This window comes from Protomyctophum parallelum (genome assembly GCF_964188405.1).
Source record: "Protomyctophum parallelum genome assembly, chromosome: 4".
In the NCBI taxonomy this organism is placed as follows: Eukaryota; Metazoa; Chordata; class Actinopteri; order Myctophiformes; family Myctophidae; genus Protomyctophum; species Protomyctophum parallelum.
Window position 1 is genome coordinate 51,662,935 of NC_139700.1, and position 20,869 is coordinate 51,683,803.

The 20,869-nt window shown below is 45.9% G+C and overlaps 1 protein-coding gene across 1 annotated transcript in view; it reads left to right on the top strand.

Annotated features, from left to right (window-relative positions):
* Positions 1-1,091: 1,091 nt before the first annotated feature.
* The window catches only part of kcng4a (potassium voltage-gated channel, subfamily G, member 4a), a gene marked incomplete at its 3' end in the record, with an annotated part of 81,265 nt that continues 61,487 nt past the window's right edge, over positions 1,092-20,869 (top strand). Inside the window, exons 1-2 of the mRNA XM_083762867.1 lie at positions 1,092-1,245; positions 3,517-4,170. Coding sequence (XP_083618993.1) covers positions 1,135-1,245; positions 3,517-4,170 — 765 coding nt within the window. The 5' untranslated portion in view covers positions 1,092-1,134. The remainder of the gene's footprint in view (positions 1,246-3,516; positions 4,171-20,869) is intronic.

Below are 20,869 nucleotides of genomic sequence, written 5' to 3' on the forward strand. Positions count from 1 at the left end.
AAAGACTGTTGACTGTGAGTGGACGACCCAATTAAGCATTACACTTGTTTACTAGAGGGTCCACCATGTTCAATTCATCAAAACATTTAGAGACGTACAAATAGACACTTCTATATATATAAACAAAGAACAGAACAGGAACAACAAGATAACAATAACACTCTCAGTTCTGACCTCCTGTGTATTTATGTATTACCCACCATGCCTCGCTGTCTGTCTCTTTTATTGCCTGCAGGACGCCAGGTCTCCAGTCCCGCCGCCGCCACGCCCCAATAATCCCCTAGTGATTACAGAAGGGATCGACTTCAGCCCCCCTGGATACTCCTCTGCTGCACACAGTGTTCTCTGGCTTCACATCTAGATCGACCAAACACCCACATGGGCTATGAAGCCCCCAAACGCCTCTGGACCCATCCTGGCTCTACCGAGGAACCTGTGGACGCCTGGACATTGATTTGTAATGTATTCAGGCTCACCTCAAGGCAGATGTGGAGAGGAGACATGGACCAGGTCGCTCTGTCGTGACATTTTACCGCTATCTTAAACAGTTTGTATTTTTAACTCTGAATCCCCTGGATATACCACTGTGGTGCTCATACACTTTGCATCGTCTTTGTGATCTCAGTTGATCGACACCTGGGATTACTATATTTTAAACTGTTACTGTGCTGTCTGCTGCTAGCTGCAGGTTGCGGCTCGTCTGTAGCCAAGAAAGCCAGCCGGCCAGACAGCTTACTAATCTAGCCAGGTTGAGAAGGAAACTATTCACTGTGTTTTGGAACCGACAAATTGACCAGACGGCCATTGGCGGCTTTCAGAGTTTCCGCCGTATGCCAAAGGAAGGCCCCTGCCAAGGCCCCTATCAAGGCAAGGCCCCTATCAAGGCCCCTATCAAGGCCCCTGCCAAGGCCCCTATCAAGGCCCCTGCCTGGCAGGACGGCTGTACTCCGCGGTCCAAAGGTCCAAGACGACTTCAGAAACATCACACAAAGAGGAACAAGGATCGCCGTGCACCGATCGCCGAGACGCGATAGATCCAGTCATAGTCGGGGGTTTTGTAGTTCGGCGGTTTGTTCTCGTATATCCTGGTTGTGAGCTGCCCGGCGCGGACCGGCGGGCCATTCCGATGCCGCCATGCCTATCATCAGCAACGCCAACCAGGACTTCAGCAGCAACCTGTCGGCCAGCGATGACAGCAGTCTGGACCGCATCTTCCAGGAGATCCCCGAGACGGAGACCATCAAGGTACACGACCGGGGTCACCCACGCACGCACACACCCAAATGAATGCACATACTGTATGCACGCACACACACACACGTTGTATCACTATATTGATCACATGTTATTCAATGATCTATTTTTTCAGTAGAAACTGTTATGCTCGTGCTAAGAAGGTTTGGGCCTACGTGGCTCTGGTCAGGTATACTCAGTATATTATTATTATTATTATAACCCTAACCCCGGTATACCTGACGAAGGCCACATCAAATCAAATCAATTTTATTTGTAAGTGCTAGTTTGTCAGCTTTCAACCTTTTGTATAACAAACTCACTGATGCACCCATTCTATGGGTTTAGGTGTACGCAGTAGGAAGAATGTCATTGTCCACTTGGTACCTTCATTTGCTTTGCGTTTATTAAGTAAAATGCATGGTACAAACATCTTCCATGTTTGCTGGTAAAAACCATGTATCCACAAGGTGCATGAATTCCCCCCACAGGCTGTCCATAATTAACCCCTAGGCCTGGAGGCCTAGGGGATAATAATCAAAAACACAGTGAATTGGCTTCTACATTATTTGTATAGCTCATTTAGAAACGACTCTCATTGTACCAAAGTGCTTCACAGGTCAATACAATACAATACAATACAATACAATACAATACAATACAATACAATACAATACAATACAATACAATACAATACAATACAATACAATACAATACAATACAATACAATACAATACACCAGTGAAAATGAAGCAATACAAACTATAAACTAAAGGTGACTGGAAGGCTTGTGAGTAGAGGAATGTTTTGACCCTAGACTCTCAACAGGAGGGGGCCAGTCCGTTCAGTGCTTTGTATGCATATAGGCCGAAACATTGTGTTTTTGATCCACTATTTGGTAATTCAATATTTTGGGAAGCATTCAAAACAGTGTGCAGACCTCCCTCCTCCTTCCCTTCAGCTCACACACAGACACACACACACACACACACACACACACACACACACACACACACACACACACACACACACACACACACACACACACACACACACAGAGCATGCAATCAGACCAAAACATTTGCAGCTGCGCAGGGTAATACTGTGACACCCTCCTCTCTGACGTGTCAGGAGTTTTTACCAGCAAAGGTGAACAAAGTGAGTGTCTTAATGTCTTCTTCTCTTGTCTTGAGTTGAAAGAATCTGTGCTGATGTGTGTGACTCAAGGGGAGGGAATGGAATGTCACTGACTGCACTCTGATACATGGAGAGTCTGACACGGCGTTCTAAACATCTCTGTAAAACGCTTTTGTTTTACCCATTTTGCCGTCTGTTTTTGAGCGGTTCAACCGTAGGATGCAGCCACTCCAATGCCCAGCTTTGTTCGTCCCTGGCTGTGTGTGTGTGTGTGTGTGTGTGTGTGTGTGTGTGTGTGTGTGTGTGTGTGTGTGTGTGTGTGTTTGTGTGTGTGCGTGTGCAGCTCTGGTCCATATAATGCTGTTGCATTTAGAGCTATGTTACCGATGACTTCCGGGGCTTGGTCAAAAAGGGATTATTTTTCCATCTGGATTTTAGTTACTCCACTGCGCCCTCTACCGATATTGCCAAGAGAAAACCCTCATACAGGATATTTTTCCTCAGCTGTACTCGCCCTCTTCAGGGCGAGTACTGTTCTAATGATCTGTGGCTCCTCCCCCTCTTCAGGGCGAGTACTGTTCTAATGATCTGTGGCTCCTCCCCCTCTTCAGGGCGAGTACTGTTCTAATGATCTGTGGCTCCTCCCCCTCTTCAGGGCGAGTACTGTTCCTAATGATCTGTGGCTCCTCCCCCTCTTCAGGGAGAGTACTGTTCTAATGACCTGTGGCTCCTCCCCCTCTTCAGGGCGAGTACTGTTCTAATGACCTGTGGCTCCTCCCCCTCTTCAGGGCGAGTACTGTTCTAATGATCTGTGGCTCCTCCCCCTCTAAAGGGCGAGTACTGTTTCTAACGACCTGTGGCTCCTCCCCCTCTTCAGGGCGAGTACTGTTCTAATGATCTGTGGCTCCTCCCCCTCTAAAGGGCGAGTACTGTTTCTAACGACCTGTGGCTCCTCCCCCTCTTCAGGGCGAGTACTGTTCCTAATGATCTGTGGCTCCTCCCCCTCTTCAGGGAGAGTACTGTTTCTAATGATCTGTGGCTCCTCCCCCTCTGCATGGCGAGTACTGTTTCTAATGACATGTGGCTCCTCCCCCTCTTCAGGGCGAGTACTGTTTCTAACGACCTGTGGCTCCTCCCCCTTTGCAGGGCGAGTACTACAAGCGCGCCCAGTTCATCCACCGGCCCGAGGACCTGCTCTCGGTGGACCACGGGCGGCTGGCCGTGATCAACGTGGGCGGCAACCGCTACACCATGCCCTGGAGCACGCTGGAGCAGTTCCCGCTGTCGCGGCTGGGCCGCCTGCGCGGCGCCGCGCTGGGCTCCGCCGAGGACATCGCGGCCGTGTGCGACGACTACGACGAGGCGCGCCGCGAGTTCTTCTTCGACCGCTCGCCCTCCGCCTTCCGCGTCATCCTCAACTTCCTGGCGGCGGGCAAGCTGCGCATCCTGCGGGAGATGTGCGTGCTGTCGCTGCGCGACGAGCTCACCTACTGGGGCGTGGAGACCACGCACATGGAGCGCTGCTGCAAGCGCAAGATGTGGACGCGCATGGAGCAGATGAACGAGCACGAGCGCGCCGAGGAGGAGCGGCGGCAGCGCGTGGCCATGCAGCGCGCCGCGCCCGCCGCCGTGGAGACGCGCTACCGCCGCGTGATGACGTGGCTGCAGGACATGGTGGAGAACCCGCAGTCGGGCCTGCCGGGGAAGATCTTCGCCTGCATGTCGGTGGTGATGGTGGCCGTCACCGTCATCAGCCTCTGCATCAGCACCATGCCCGACCTGCGCGAGGAGGAGAACAGGGTGAGTTCTATATGCGTATACCGCAACGCTGCTCTGTGTGTGTGTTTGTGGGGGGGGGGGGGGGATTGTTGCCTGGTTTATACTTTTTTATGCCTGAGACCCACACCTTCACTCAAGATGAACAGTTTATTGAAACAGAATGAGATGAATGCGGAGTGGAGTGAGGAACCCAAGGTAGGGCGACACTCAGGGTGGGTCTCTGGAGCTGACGGCCATCTTTGCTCTACTTGGAATGAGCGGCTGGTCGTCTCTGCTCCGTCACAGTCCTACTATAAGTGGACATACTGTATCTACCGGTCCATAAATGGATCGGTGTTAACCTCTAACATCTGTGCACGTGTTCCCTGACACTGATTAGTGCACAGTGCACCATTATGGACGGGAGATAATAGCATTCCTTCCTCACTGGGATCACTACAAATTGGCCTTTCTATATGCATGCATACTTATTATACATGTATTTCCAAGTGGGCCGGGCGGGGCCCCCCCCCGGATACAGAAAGGCTTGATATTGAAATTATGTACATTTGAAAGTCAGAGTCTTCAATAGATCAATTTCTATGTACCAAGATCACTCCATGCAGGTATAGTGCAGGAATACACACAATGATTAGTCTTTAGGGTGGTTGTGTTCCATTTGATATCCTTCTCCTATCACAGCAACTCACAAATCTTGCTGCTGTGTTTTGCACATTGTTGTAATTCGCCCAGCAGATATGGGAGTTTTTTGTCATTGGTCATGTTTTCAAAACCTCCGTGTGTGGTTGTAATCTGTGGAAGTATGTGTCTCTGATGTCTTGGTATACAGTGGACAGATGGTTAGGAAGTGTAGCTCGGTTTCCACTTCATTTTGTGTGCAGTGGGTGCATAGTCTGTCTTCTCTCCGGATACAGGTCTGCCTATGACGGCCTTTCTCGATCGCGAGACTGTGCTCACTGAGTCTGTACCTAGTTAAGATTTTCCTTTGTTTTGGTTTAGTTTACTCTGCTTTTCTGTTGCTTCTTTCCAATGTGTCGGATAGTTTTCCTTTTGCTGTTTTATAATTTGGCTGCCCCTTCTGCAGGTCAGGTTGATGGTCAGCACCGCACGGAACAGTGTTGTGCATTTATTTTCACACCAAGACAGCAATCAATAGAGGTCGACTGCTGGTGGCAACAAACATAACCTACTGTACACTTGATGCTCATTTGGACATTATTATCTTTTGCAATATTACCCGGAAACAAAATGCTGACGCTGTCAAATGTAGCGTGTGTGTGTGTGTGTGTGTGTGTGTGTGTGTGTGTGTGTGTGTGTGTGTGTGTGTGTGTGTGTGTGTGTGTGTCTTTCAAACTAGGAAGGACTTTCAAACTAGGAAGGGTATGGCCTGGTCAGCCTGCAATGACATGCATAAGATCTGGTCATCCCAGCTTAGTAAGATGCTAAAAGTAAACATATTTAGGACGACCGTTGAGCCGATTCTACTCTATGGCTCCGAGACATGGACACTTTCAAAGAAACTAGAGAGACGGTTGGATGGCACTTCTAATGAGAGCGCAAAATATGTCTTGGAAGAGCCACCCATCGACTGATCTAATATACGGCAACCCTCCCCGTGTTTCTTCACTAGTCCGATCCAGAAGAACACAGTTTGCCGGCCACTGCTACAGAGCTGACAATGAGGTTATATCTTCCCTTCTTCTCTGGAGTCCTGCCTCAAAGCAGACCAGAGGTAGAAAACTGTCGCTCCCTGACGTCATCGCTATAGGGACACATGCATCAGTATTCAGCAGGCAGGAACTGGGGGTGGTAATGAAGGACTGGGAAGTCTGGAGTGGCATTGTGAAATCCATGATCTCGACCGCGGTAGAAAAAGCATGATGATGTGTGTGTGCGTGTGTGTGCGCACGTGCGCGTGTGCTTGCGTGTGTGTACTCTACTAGTACAGTAGTAGACTGTGAGAATTGCAAATTGTAAAGATTCATAAAATGGTAGTGTGTGTGTGTATCCGTGTGTGACTGAATGCATGAGTCTTTTGTTGTGGGTCTTAGTTCCCATTCAGATTCATGTGGTGTATTACTGTAGACAACAATTATGTGAAATGGTTCTTTTAATTGAATCAAAACTCTGACAGCATGCGAGCTCTCTGCCGTCAGCACACACACACACACACACACACACACACACACACACACACACACACACACACACACACACACACACACACACACGCACACGCACATCATGTGATCCGTGATCTGTGTCCCTGGCAGCCTGCTATAATGAAGGCTGTCTGTCAGCAAACATTGTGGAATAATGAAGTTGGCTGCAGTGCACAGATCGCTCTCCCAGACTGCAGCCATGGCTGCCACGCACGCACGCACATGCACGCGCACACACACAAACATCGTCACAGTCATGTTCATTCATTTTCAGAAAATGGGAGAAAAATCGTGTATGTCTATGTATGTATTCAATATTATTATTTAGTCACAAGCTGTTAATACCTTTCATAGAAAAGTATAGCCAATCTAACAATCTATCAAGCTGACAACGTGTTTTTGGCGCGTTGTCAACTTGTAGATTGGCCTTTTTTGCTACTTTTGTGTGACACTGTATTATGACGTACCAAAGCCCAGAGTTCAAGTACAAGTAAGTCCCAAGTATTTGCGCTTGAGTCCCGAGTCAAAGTCCTAAGGCAAGACAGGCAAGTCTTTATTAGTTTCTAGTCCCAAACAAGTCCTAAGCTTCAAGTCACAAGTCCAGTCCAAGTATTTGATTTGATTTGAAAAAGTAAGTCTTAAAGGTTTTATGACATTCATTTTCATTTATTTTTCTTTTTCTTTTAGGTTTTATGACCTCAATTACACCCAAAAAGCCTGAACTTTGAACATTCAGTGGATTTTCTGTCGTCTGAAGTTTTCTTTGGGTTTTTTTGGGCCTTTTGAGCTACAATGGAAACAGGCAACACAGTGAAACAGTGACATCTGCTGGCAAATCCCATTGACATATATGGGATTTGCAGTAAGTGATGTCACTTACTGCCGGCAAATCAGAGCACCTGTTTGAGCCAGAAAACCCCAGATCACAGAAAATCTACTGAATGTTAAAAGTTCATGTTTTTTGGGTGCAATTGAGATTAGAAAACCTAAAAAAAACAAGAACAATTCCAAAACTTTTTTTTAATGTCACAATCCCTTTAAGTCATCAAATGTGTGACTCGAGTCCAAGTCAAGTCCAAACTCCAAGTCCATACCTGTGACAAAACCTGGCGATGATGGACATCTCACTGTGCGGTCTAGTAGCAGGGCAAGTTGGCAACGGTTCTCAAACTATATGGGTCCGCGAATCACGACCTAAAGTGGGGTTGCGGGAAGGTGGTCGCACATCAGCAACCAACGTGACCCATGTCAACTCCAACAGCACACAGACTTGTAAAGGCATAGAACTAATTTACTACTTTATACTTTACAGCCTAGTTCTTTAGCAGGAGTTATGTTCGGATGGCCCTTAAAAAGAGTTGTTTGGGGTATTTTTGTTACTCCGAGAGGGTGAAATGCATGGAAACAAATGGAAGCTTACGGGTCAATTTGGTTCCATCTGTGCCCACTTTGAGTTGAGCCTCTTAACACCGCTAAATTGGTGCTGGAGCGGTCCCTGTGTAAATGGTATTGTTGTATGGAGCGGTCCCTGTGTAAATGGTATTGTTGTATGGAGCAGTCCCTGTGTAAAGTGTAGTGTTGTATGGAGCGGTCCCTGTGTAAAGTGTATTGTTGTATGGAGCAGTCCCTGTGTAAAGTGTAGTGTTGTATGGAGCGGTCCCTGTGTAAATGGTATTGTTGTATGGAGCAGTCCCTGTGTAAAGTGTATTGTTGTATGGAGCGGTCCCTGTGTAAAGTGTATTGTTGTATGGAGCGGTCCCTGGAGCGGTCCCTGTGTAAAGTGTATTGTTGTATGGAGCGGTCCCTGTGTAAATGGTAGTGTTGTATGGAGCGGTCCCTGTGTAAAGTGTATTGTTGTATGGAGCGGTCCCTGTGTAAAGTGTATTGTTGTATGGAGCGGTCCCTGTGTAAAGTGTATTGTTGTATGGAGCGGTCCCTGTGTAAAGTGTATTGTTGTATGGAGCGGTCCCTGTGTAAAGTGTATTGTTGTATGGAGCGGTCCCTGTGTAAAGTGTAGTGTTGTATGGAGCGGTCCCTGTGTAAAGTGTATTGTTGTATGGAGCGGTCCCTGTGTAAAGTGTATTGTTGTATGGAGCGGTCCCTGTGTAAATGGTATTGTTGTATGGAGCGGTCCCTGTGTAAAGTGTATTGTTGTATGGAGCGGTCCCTGTGTAAAGTGTATTGTTGTATGGAGCGGTCCCTGTGTAAAGTGTATTGTTGTATGGAGCGGTCCCTGTGTAAAGTGTATTGTTGTATGGAGCGGTCCCTGGAGCGGTCCCTGTGTAAAGTGTATTGTTGTATGGAGCGGTCCCTGTGTAAAGTGTATTGTTGTATGGAGCGGTCCCTGTGTAAAGTGTATTGTTGTATGGAGCGGTCCCTGTGTAAAGTGTATTGTTGTATGGAGTGGTCCCTGTGTAAATGGTAGTGTTGTATGGAGTGGTCCCTGTGTAAAGTGTATTGTTGTATGGAGCGGTCCCTGTGTAAAGTGTATTGTTGTATGGAGCGGTCCCTGTGTAAATGGTAGTGTTGTATGGAGTGGTCCCTGTGTAAAGTGTATTGTTGTATGGAGCGGTCCCTGTGTAAAGTGTATTGTTGTATGGAGCGGTCCCTGTGTAAATGGTATTGTTGTATGGAGCAGTCCCTGTGTAAAGTGTAGTGTTGTATGGAGCGGTCCCTGTGTAAAGTGTATTGTTGTATGGAGCGGTCCCTGTGTAAATGGTATTGTTGTATGGAGCGGTCCCTGTGTAAAGTGTATTGTTGTATGGAGCAGTCCCTGTGTAAAGTGTATTGTTGTATGGAGCGGTCCCTGTGTAAAGTGTATTGTTGTATGGAGCGGTCCCTGTGTAAAGTGTATTGTTGTATGGAGCGGTCCCTGTGTAAAGTGTAGTGTTGTATGGAGCGGTCCCTGTGTAAAGTGTATTGTTGTATGGAGCGGTCCCTGTGTAAAGTGTATTGTTGTATGGAGCGGTCCCTGTGTAAAGTGTATTGTTGTATGGAGCGGTCCCTGTGTAAATGGTATTGTTGTATGGAGCGGTCCCTGTGTAAAGTGTATTGTTGTATGGAGCGGTCCCTGGAGCGGTCCCTGTGTAAAGTGTATTGTTGTATGGAGCGGTCCCTGTGTAAAGTGTATTGTTGTATGGAGCGGTCCCTGTGTAAAGTGTATTGTTGTATGGAGCGGTCCCTGTGTAAAGTGTATTGTTGTATGGAGTGGTCCCTGTGTAAATGGTAGTGTTGTATGGAGTGGTCCCTGTGTAAAGTGTATTGTTGTATGGAGCAGTCCCTGTGTAAAGTGTAGTGTTGTATGGAGCGGTCCCTGTGTAAATGGTATTGTTGTATGGAGTGGTCCCTGTGTAAATGGTATTGTTGTATGGAGTGGTCCCTGTGTAAATGGTATTGTTGTATGGAGCGGTCCCTGTGTAAAGTGTATTGTTGTATGGAGCGGTCCCTGTGTAAAGTGTAGTGTTGTATGGAGCGGTCCCTGTGTAAAGTGTATTGTTGTATGGAGCGGTCCCTGTGTAAAGTGTATTGTTGTATGGAGCGGTCCCTGTGTAAAGTGTATTGTTGTATGGAGCGGTCCCTGTGTAAAGTGTATTGTTGTATGGAGCGGTCCCTGTGTAAAGTGTAGTGTTGTATGGAGCGGTCCCTGTGTAAAGTGTATTGTTGTATGGAGCGGTCCCTGTGTAAAGTGTATTGTTGTATGGAGCGGTCCCTGGAGCGGTCCCTGTGTAAAGTGTATTGTTGTATGGAGCGGTCCCTGTGTAAAGTGTATTGTTGTATGGAGCGGTCCCTGTGTAAAGTGTATTGTTGTATGGAGCGGTCCCTGTGTAAAGTGTATTGTTGTATGGAGCGGTCCCTGTGTAAAGTGTATTGTTGTATGGAGCGGTCCCTGTGTAAAGTGTATTGTTGTATGGAGCGGTCCCTGTGTAAAGTGTATTGTTGTATGGAGCGGTCCCTGTGTAAAGTGTATTGTTGTATGGAGCGGTCCCTGGAGCGGTCCCTGTGTAAATGGTATTGTTGTATTATAATGCGACAGCACAGAAAATAATCACCTGATTCAGCATTTTAGTCATGAAACTGTGGTCGATACGGATGGCGGCGTGACATTGCCGTGCGGGGAGGTCCTGCTGTTTACAGACAATTCGACTGTTTGTCCTCAAAGAATAATTTGAGAGCTGGATTCAATTAACTCTGGTGGTTATTATGGTTCAGTTTACTGATGTGTGTGTATGCAGAAACACTTCTGTTGCTGTCTTTTGTTATTGTAGCGTTTTAGTGCTCGGAGCTGGAATCAACCACTGTTCTCTCTCCAGCTCAGCAGACCCCAGACCAGGCCATGCAGTAACGAGCCGTGTGCGCCAAGAACAACTAGCTCACGTGACCAAGTCGTTTTCAGTGGCGCTACAATATCATTCATTCATTTCATTGATAAAATAAAAACATACAGGGCTACAAATCAGCAGGAATCTGATTCATGATTTAATTTTAAGATCATTTCTACTTTGGAATTGCTCTACATACAGTCTACATAAAGTGTGGTGTCACCAAAAACGTTTCCCCATACAATGGCACCGTGGCATTAATGTAGGAAAAAAAAAAAAAACAAGGTTTTTTTGCTCGACCGCAATGACAGACAGCATGTACAGTATGTACAGTACGTACTCCACTGTGACAGGGGTGGGACAGATTTTTTTAAATACAGACGCGCTTGATCCAGGTCCACGCACAGAACATGTCCAGACCCAAAGCACTGAGGTAAACATGTTGTTGCCACCCAGGAGCACTCGGGCGTGGAATTAAAGGTATATTCAGTGATTTCACTCAAAAAACCTTAGGTTTCGTTTTTGGCTGTGGGACCCAGCCTTTCGTCCAATCAGGATAGAGAGTCAAAAACGAAACCTAAGGTTTTTTGACCCCCAGGGGTTGACTGGGGACAGGGAGGAACTCCTTATATGGCCAGCACACTCTATAGTAGGGAGGATTATCACAACAAAACAAATAAATAAGTGATATTTGAATTAAGTGAAATCACTGAATATACCTCAGTCGAGTGGCTTTTTGTGTGTCTTATTATTTGCTATGTATTTTGCCCTATTCAAGGCTGACAGACACTCAGACAGTGTATCAGACAGAACAATACGTGTCTATTATCTCTGTGTCTGGAAGGTGTTGCGTCTTTTCATAGTCTAGTGTGAAACATGTCTGCTAGGTGCCTGTATGGCTTGGCTGCATCCCCCCAGAACCGGCTTTCACGTCACATCATATAAACACCACAAACACGTGTGTCCCAACCTCATTGTTCTTTTGATTCCTGAGAGACAGCTGAGACACGCGATGGCCATGAACCAAGCAACCTGTGTGTTGTACAGCCATGAAACAAGCAACCTCTGTGTTGTACAGCCTAGGCTGTAAGTCAGATTTGGCCTTTTGGTTTTAGATTTCTGTCCCTGTTGTGACGATGAATATAATTAATTTGACTACTTTTTCTTTTGATAATTGTACTGACTGCTTTAAAACCCATTCTGGATGGGAACCTCTTTTGGTGTTTTAACTAAGCATTATGTTCTACTTTGCTATTTTTGAAAAATCGTGAAAATGTGGCACAAATCTTTGAATGTATATTCTTTCAGAATTCCTTTTTTATTATTTCGACGTCAGGCCTAAATGGGAACATACTGTATATTGCAGCACATTCAACTTGTTCCCTATTAATTAATGATGCAGTGCAACAAATGTGCCCGAATATAGAAGAAGTTTAATAAATATATACTTGGCTTACCTTCACAACAGCGTCCTGGTGCCTGGAAGGCCAACTGTCATCCGTCTCTCAAGGCAAGTGTCCTTGCCGTAAGGAGGGTTTGTATAAATTACCATGACAACACTTTATCCTCTTGTAAGATATGGAATTATACAGTATGGTACAGTGCATGCCCACAAGCAAGGACTGGGCTTCACAGAGTACTCAGAGCTGCCAACCTGCACACATTTTGTGTACCAACCACGCAATTCTAGGCGTATAGACACCTAGAATTGCGTGGTTGGTACACAAAATGTATGCAGGTTGGCAGCTCTGGAGTACTGCATGGATCATGGTCAAAAACTGTCCAGATTCCAGGTGTATTAAATCAAACATGTCTCTGATATAATCCCGATGGCTCCGGCTGGTCTGACGCCTATCAGATTTGGATCCTAAACCTACAACAGTTGAGAGGGTTTTACGGTCCAAATCTGTCCGATGTCCATGCGGTCAAAAATCCGGAAATTCAGTCGTCATGGCCAACTCTGGGTTAAGCCATTCTGACCTGAGATCAGATTCAGACGAAGTTTCCACTGGACACACACTGGTCTGATTAACCCATTCTGACCTGAGATCAGATTATAAAAATGTCCGTCGTTCTTCGATTTTTCAAAAATAGCAGACCTACAAGCTAGCTTGTAGATCTGCTATTTTTCAGATTCAGATTTCAGATTTTCAGATTTGTAGATTAGCTATTTTTAAAAGTAGGGCTTAAGTGGTTAACCCATTTTTGGCAGGAACCCCTTTTGGTGTTTTAAACATTATGTTATACATTTAGCTATTGGAAAATAGCAGATCTACAAGCTCGTAGTGCACCACCAAGTGGCGCACTACGAGCTTGTTGGTCTGCTATTTTAGAAAAATAGTGTAAATGTGGCACAAATCTTTGAATATATATTCTTTCAGAGTAAACGTTTTTAACTCAAATCTTTGGTCCCTGGAACAACATATTTTCAGATGGGGGTCGGCGGCCAAATACATATATTTGTGGGGGTCCTTGACATTAAACTGTTTGAGAACCACTGACATAGAAACATGAGGTTTTTCAGAAAACTGTCAGCATTTAGAAGACATTAAATGTCTTCTAAATGCTGACAGTAATTTGACAAATTTTGTAGAATCGTCTAAATGGGTTAAGCCTTCACGTGGGAATTTCCTCCAGTAATGGACCTTGGGTTGAATCTCTACGACGTTCACATGAGGAATATTCTGCTCCTGTGTGTGAGAGTCAATGGAAGCAGGGAAGGTCTATGGGAGGAATCAAGCGCTCCCCCTCGGGGGAGCCAATAGAGCTGGCAGTGTAACACCCTCTCATCACAGCTCTATGGGAGGAATCAAGCGCTCCCCCTCGGGGGAGCCAATAGAGCTGGCAGTATAACCCCCCTCTCATCACAGCTCTATGGGAGGAATCAAGCGCTCCCCCTCGGGGGAGCCAATAGAGCTGGCAGTATAACCCCCCTCTCATCACAGCTCTATGGGAGGAATCAAGCGCTCCCCCTCGGGGGAGCCAATAGAGCTGGCAGTCTAACACCCTCTCATCACAGCTCCGTATCGATCCCTGGCAGGAGAGGCAGACGGTAGAAGTGTAGACGCACAGTTTAAGGAAAGAGAAAAGGCAGACTTTTGGTGAAGCTTTGCTTGCAACTACATGTGTTTTTGTCCACTGTCATTGCACAGTGTGCAATGACGTGTGTCTTCTCTTCTCTTCTCTTCTCTCTACTGTAGGTAAAAGTTTATGGTTGCTGTGTGTGTGTGTGTGTGTGTGTGTGTGTGTGTGTGTGTGTGTGTGTGTGTGTGTGTGTGAGTGTGTGAGTGTGAGTGTGAGTGTGAGTGTGAGTGTGAGTGTGAGTGTGAGTGTGAGTGTGAGTGTGAGTGTGTGTGTGTGTGTGTGTGTGTGTGTGTGTGTGAGTGAGTACATTTTATTTGTAAAGCACCTTTCAAGACAAAGTCACAAGGTGCTGAGCAGAACAAGCAATCAACAAGTTAAAACCAAACAGGAAAACGTAGCACAACAAAGTAAAAAGATAATAAAGAATTTAACGAAACCAATGCAAAAAACAAAAAAAAAAACATAGGCATGTAAAATAGTAAACTAAAGGCAGAATCACAAAAACATAGGAATATAAAAATAAGTCAGGTAAGAACTACATGGGAAAATAAATACGGAATAAATGTGTCTTTAGCTTTCTCTTAAAGGACCACTTCACCACTTTTCAACGTATCTTCATATAATATAGGTCCTCACTAATAATCATGGTAAAATGGCACAATTGTTTTCTACTCAGTCTGTGTCTCATAGGAGGGCTGTGGGCACTTTAGAAACCGTCTTCCAGTGACATCATCATTAGGCAGATTTTTTTTTTAAACAAGATATTTTTACAAAAATGTTTAGATTTTCATTATCGTGAGAGAACGATGGCTTCCATTTTCGCATTGCAACTCTTCAGGACTAGAAAGCCTGCCGTTTCTATTAGCTTGTATTCCCCACCGATGATGTCACTGGAAGACGGTTTCTGACCTGCCCACAGCCCTCCTACGAGACACAGACCGAGCAGAAAAAAATCGCACCATTGTTTTCATGATTATTAGTGAGGACCTATTATATGAAAATAGCTTGAAAAGTGGTGAAGTGGTCCTTTAAAGGAGTCTACTGACTTTTTGAACATGAGGGGCAGGGCGTTCCACAGAGTGGGAGCATCCACTGCGAAAGCCCGGTCGCCCTTTGTTCTTAGGTTAGACCCCGGTATCTTCAGTAGGTATTTGTCAGACCTCACACCAGACAAATGTTACTCCATCAGTGAGAGAGTGAGAGCGAGAGAGAGTGTCAGGGAGAGAGAGAGGTTGGGGGAGAGGGTGAAGGAGAGAGAGGCAGACAGAGAGAGTGTCAGGGAGAGAGAGAGAGAGGTTGGGGGAGAGTGTGAAGGAGAGAGAGGCAGACAGAGAGAGTGTCAGGGAGAGAGATTGAGGGAGAGGGTGAAGGAGAGAGAGGCAGACAGAGAGAGTGTCAGGGAGAGAAAGAGTGAAGGAGAGAGAGGCAGACAGAGAGAGTGTCAGGGAGAGAAAGAGAGGTTGGGGGAGAGGGTGAAGGAGAGAGAGGTTGGGGGAGAGGCTGAAGGAGAGAGAGAGAGGTTGGGGGAGAGGGTGAAGGAGAGAGAGAGGTTGGGGGAGAGGGTGAAGGAGAGAGAGGCAGACAGAGAGAGTGTCAGGGAGAGAGAGAGTGAAGGAGAGAGAGGCAGACAGAGAGAGTGTCAGGGAGAGAGAGAGAGGTTGAGGGAGAGGGTGAAGGAGAGATAGGCAGACAGAGAGAGTGGTTGGGGGAGAGAGAGAGAGGTTGAGGGAGAGGGTGAAGGAGAGAGAAATGGTAAATGGTGCATTTATATAGCGCCTTTATCCAAGGCGCTTTACAGAGATTGTGCATTACATTCACCCATTCACACACACATTCATACACCGATGGCAGCGGAAACCATGCAAGGCACCAACTAGCACATCGGGAGCAATTAGGGGTTCAGTGTCTTGCTCAAGGACACTTCGACAGTAACTCTGGGGGAGCCCGGGTTCGAACTGGCAACCTTGCGGTTACCATCCAGGCACTCTACCCCTGAGCCACCGCCGCCCAGAGAGGCAGACAGAGAGAGCCTATTTCATGCTTGAAATAACCTCACCAATCTCTAGTTGGTGCTTTGCACGGTGCCCGTGTGTTGGTTCCCACAGCACCAGTCTGCTGGCTGGCAGCTCCATGGTGTCTTTGGCAGCATGCAGTGTCCTGCTATAGTCTCATTCTCCTGGCTGCCGTTTCGTCGCTCACCCTGAATACTACCAGCATACAGATTCTCGTCGGTAACAACATGTGTACTTCAGCATTGGCATGTGTACTTGCCAATGCTTGGGTACCAAAACCGGATGCTGATTATTCGACACGTCTCAAAGCAACAGTGCAACAACTCCGGGCAAAGCTGAGAACTGCTTGTCTTGTTCTATACATTCCACAAAATGTGTGTCTGTCTGTGCATCTGTCCTGTCTTTTACTCTGATCACTGTACAGTAGCCTCGGAAACCCAGACGTTTTTATTTCCAGGGAGGAAAAAAAAAGTCTGGGACCGAGTCCACTTCAATTCGGCGTAGAGTAGATGCAAACGTTGATCACTCTCTGCTGATTTCTGATCGTCTGCACCTTTGTTAAATTGACGCACAAACACACGCACGTACACACACACACACTCCTCTCTCTCTCTGTCGCTCTCATGTCTCATGTCGTGCAGCGCCGGGAGCTGCCTATGCCATAGAAATCATACTGTAGGTGGACTTACAGGCTACTGTAACAGGTACTTGTTTAACCGTAATGCGTGTGGTCTACCGTCTACATTACAACAAGGTCTGTCTGTATACAGTATGTCTGTACTTTTAGGTCCCCCAAAAATAGACCTATCACAGCTCAGGCTGTGACTAGTAGACACCTGACGTCAATAATGAACTGTCATGATTAATTCCCCAGCGTGCACCTTAGTAACCTACTATGGATCTCTAAAGCAGTGCTTCTCAAAGTGGGGTCCCCCAGGGGTCCTTGAGAGGGTTCCCCACTATGGATCTCTAAAGCAGTGCTTCTCAAAGTGGGGTCCCCCAGGGGTCCTTGAGAGGGTTCCCCACTATGGATCTCTAAAGCAGTGCTTCTCAAAGTGGGGTCCCCCAGGGGTCCTTGAGAGGGTCCCCCAGGGGTCCTTGAGAGGGTTCCCCAGCTGAATGATAGACAGTTTGGGCAACTCCAAAGCAAACTCCACACGCCCCAACATTTTATTTACCTGCCAAAGCGTCAACCCCTTCCCCCTGCAGTGCCGTGCACAGATAGACACTAGGGGGTGCCCTTTTGGCAATTTTGCTCTTAGGGGGGGGGGGGGGGGGGGGTTTCAAATCTTGTTAAAAAAACGCTTCTTCTATATTATTTAGGCCCCCACAATCTAAAGCTATGTTTCTATGTCAGTGGTTCTTCGATAAAAAAATAAAGCAGCAGACCTACAAGCTCGTAGCGCGCCACTCGGTGGCGCGCTACGAAGTTATTTTGGTGGAAAAGGGTCCTCAGAGAGTCCATGGCTACACGTATATATGTAATGCCTTTAAATGAGAAGACGTTTGAGAACCACTGCTCCAGACATTGGACAGGGAGACCCTGGCCAGTTTATATACTGACTCTTGTTATCTGAGTGAAAAGTCCCCGAGCCAATGTGCAGACAGCCAGCCATACATCACGTTGGTCTCCCTGCTGTACAGTATCTGTCTGTGTGCTCTGAATGAACAGCAATATACTGCTGTCAACAGTAATACACATGACAACTGTTGTTTCGTCACCTCTCTCTCTCTCTCTGTCTCTCTCTCTCTCTCTCTGTCTCTCTCTCTCTCTCTCTCTCTCTCTCTGTCTCTCTCTCTCTCTCTCTCTCTCTCTCTCTCTCTCTCTCTCTCTGTCTCTCTCTCTCGTGGCTCTGTTATGTGTAAACGTTGCATGAGACCACAGAGCAAGTGAAGTGATGGGAGGGGGGGTGGGGGTGGGGGTAAGAGAGGAGTTTAATAATGAGAGAGAGAGAAAGAGAGAGACCAGAAAGGAGGACACAACACTATCCAGCAGCAAAATGAGTGTCTGTCTGTCTGTCTGTCTGTCTGTCTGTCTGTCTGTCTGTCTGTCTGTCTGTCTGTCTGTCTGTCTGTCTGTCTGTCTGTCTGTCTGTCATTGTAATTTGTCAACTTATGTTATTATCTTTTAACCATGATGATACAATGTTTTAAAAAACCCTCATCTCTTCACCATGATCATGTACTGTACGATGACAACTGAATTTATGTGAATGGTTAGCCGATTTGTTTGTCTACATACGATATGACGTACATGTTCCTTTCATTGTTAATGGCATTTAATGTTTGTGTTGCCAGACATTGACGTCATATTTAAGGCCCATATGGCGTAAATTCTCCTTTCATTGTCGATGGCATTTAATGTTTGTGTTGCCACATATTTACGTCATATTTCAGATATATTCTTAGCACACCAGTAATACAGGCACTGTCACCTGCACCGTCTGTCTGTCTGTCTGTCTGTCTGTCTGTCTGTCTGTCTGTCTGTCTGTCTGTCTGTCTGTCTGTCTGTCTGTCTGTCTGTCTGTCTGTCTGTCTGTCTGTCTGTCTGTCTGTCTGTCTGTCTGTCTGTCTGTCTGTCTGTCTGTCTGTCTGTCTGTCTGTCTGTCTGTCTACCGTTATAAGCAGAGCGCTCTCTTATCTATGCAAGCCTCCTTTTATCCTACAGATCCTATCCTGCACAACTCTTTGATAGAAAGCAGTGTGTATGTACAGTATGTATGTACAGTATGTATGAAATGCAAATGCATGCATGAAATATTTATATGCAGTCAAGACGCCCAAACAGCACCGTGGGGTTTGGAAAAGTGGCCGACAGGGAAGTGAAAACGGGAAGGAAGGAAGGAAGGAAGGAAGGAAGGAAGAAAGAAAGAAAGAAGGTTAAACCGTCAGTTGGAACTTGTAGAGTGTCAATATTTCCACAGTAAATGCCACCCTATAAAAGTGCACAGTGTAACAGTGTCAGCCACAACAATGTCCCTGTCAGTGAGGGATGCTTCCTACTAGGGCTGTCGCGGTTACATCATTTAAACCGCGGTGCGATCAATTGGCTCAGAAGCGCGATATGCGATACTGTGCGATATAGTTCTCAAGCCCCCTTTAAAATGAATGAAAAAATACATTATTAATAAACGAAAGTTACACTAAGCTTTACTTTACTATGTTGCTTTATAAATGGCAGAGACGACAATGTTTATTTAAAATTAATCTTCAATTAGTCCTGGTCTTCATTAATTTAATATATTAATTTAATATATTAAATGAATGGTGTAAAACCGAAAGCAGTAATGAAAACACACCATCAACTGCCTATATAACCCGCAACGGCTTCAGAGAAGAACGCAAATTGATAATTGTTCTGTTTGCTGCTTGTTATTATGATAGTTGCTCCGTGAGTTTGGAAGTAAAGAAGAGCTTGTGAATCAGCAGACCATGAATGATACAGCTTAACACAACTTCTTCTTTACTTCCAAACTCACGGAGCAACTATATCAGCCTAATAACAAGCAGCAAACAGAACAGTAACGATATGTGCTTATAGGTATGTTAATAACAAGCAGCAAACAGAACAGTAACGATAATGTGCTTATAGGTATGTTGGCACCAATCCCTGCATTCTGCCCCACGGCCTGATCGCAGTCTATTGAGTTATACTTACGTAGAACAGTAAGACATGCACATACTGTAACACAGGGAATATCTGTGACTATTAACCCATTCTGATCTGAGATCAGATTCATACGAGGTTTCCGCCGGACACACACTGGTCTGATGAACCCATTCTGACCTGAGATCAGATTCTAAAAATGTCAGTCGCTCTTCGATTAAAAAAAAAATAACGGACCTACAAGCTCGTATCGCGCCACTCGGTGGCGCGATATGAGCTTGTAGATCTGAGAAACAGCAATATAATAAACGGCAGCAAAATATCTACAACATAAATGCAAAGTATTAATAATGACATCTTACCGGCAAACAATTGGCGAGAACAGCAGATCAACAAACGTACAGCTTGGACATGTAAAGGGAAACCTTCTATCCCGTAGTTTCAATGTAAAGATAACCATTAAAGTTTATTGTTTACTTTAGAATGATGCCAGCGGTTCTTGGTTCCTAGTTTATTGAGGCATTGCACCGTCTCTCTGTATTTGCTATACGGCTGTAGAGCACAGAGTCGGTAACGATGGAAGTTGGAGATCAATCCATGCCCCGCCCGGCTATACGATACCCGTTGTACCCATCTGTCTGTGTCCCTTTTATACCCATATATGGAGATCTCTGGATTTCCGTCTCTCTGTGTCCCTGAATCCCTTTATTTATGGAGTTCTGTGTCAGCCATGCCCAAATATGGAGTGTTGTGATGTGTCAGAACAGGCCAGCTCCATATATATATGGAGCATGGGCAGGGGGCATTGTCCAGAGCCCCGGGCAGAGGCCTTTTGGGGGCGGTTCTGGACAACCGTGTGTCTGACCGACTCGACACCGGGCACTGCCCTCCCTGTGGGGGTGCGGAACGCGTGTGTCGAATTTGAAGTCGGTGGAGCGAACGGTTCTCGAGTTGTGTGGATTGCAGACGTACACACACGTACCATTGATTGATTGAAAACTTTATTTCAGACACAATGGGCTGTATTTTGCGTGTCTTAAGTACCAGGTCTTATTACCTAACTTGAGTAAACTAAAGACCTGGAGGTGTGATCAATGCTCTTTGGCCACTCAGAATAGCCAAATGGCATTGATCACGCCTCCAGGTCTTTAGTTTACTCAAGTTAGGGAATAAGACCTGGTACTTAAGACGAATACTGGAAGACTCGACCCGGTGCTTGCCCGTTTTTCCTCCCGGCATTGTCACCAGTGAGGGGGATAACTTTGTAATATGCTATTGGCTGTTTGTATTCTTTTTGGAAAAATATAAAAAGATACTCCTGTAGAAAGGCTATATTATTTTACTTATATTGATCCTATAAACAATTTAGTATTATTTAGTATATTATGTAAGGTTTTGCACACTCAAATGGTACCTCGTCAGATAATCCCCACATATCCTACAACAACTTCTGTGAACAGACTTCACTGTAGTAGCTTTTCATAAATTATATTTGTACTTAGGCTGTTCTGCTGTCATGAAAGTTTATAGTTAGAG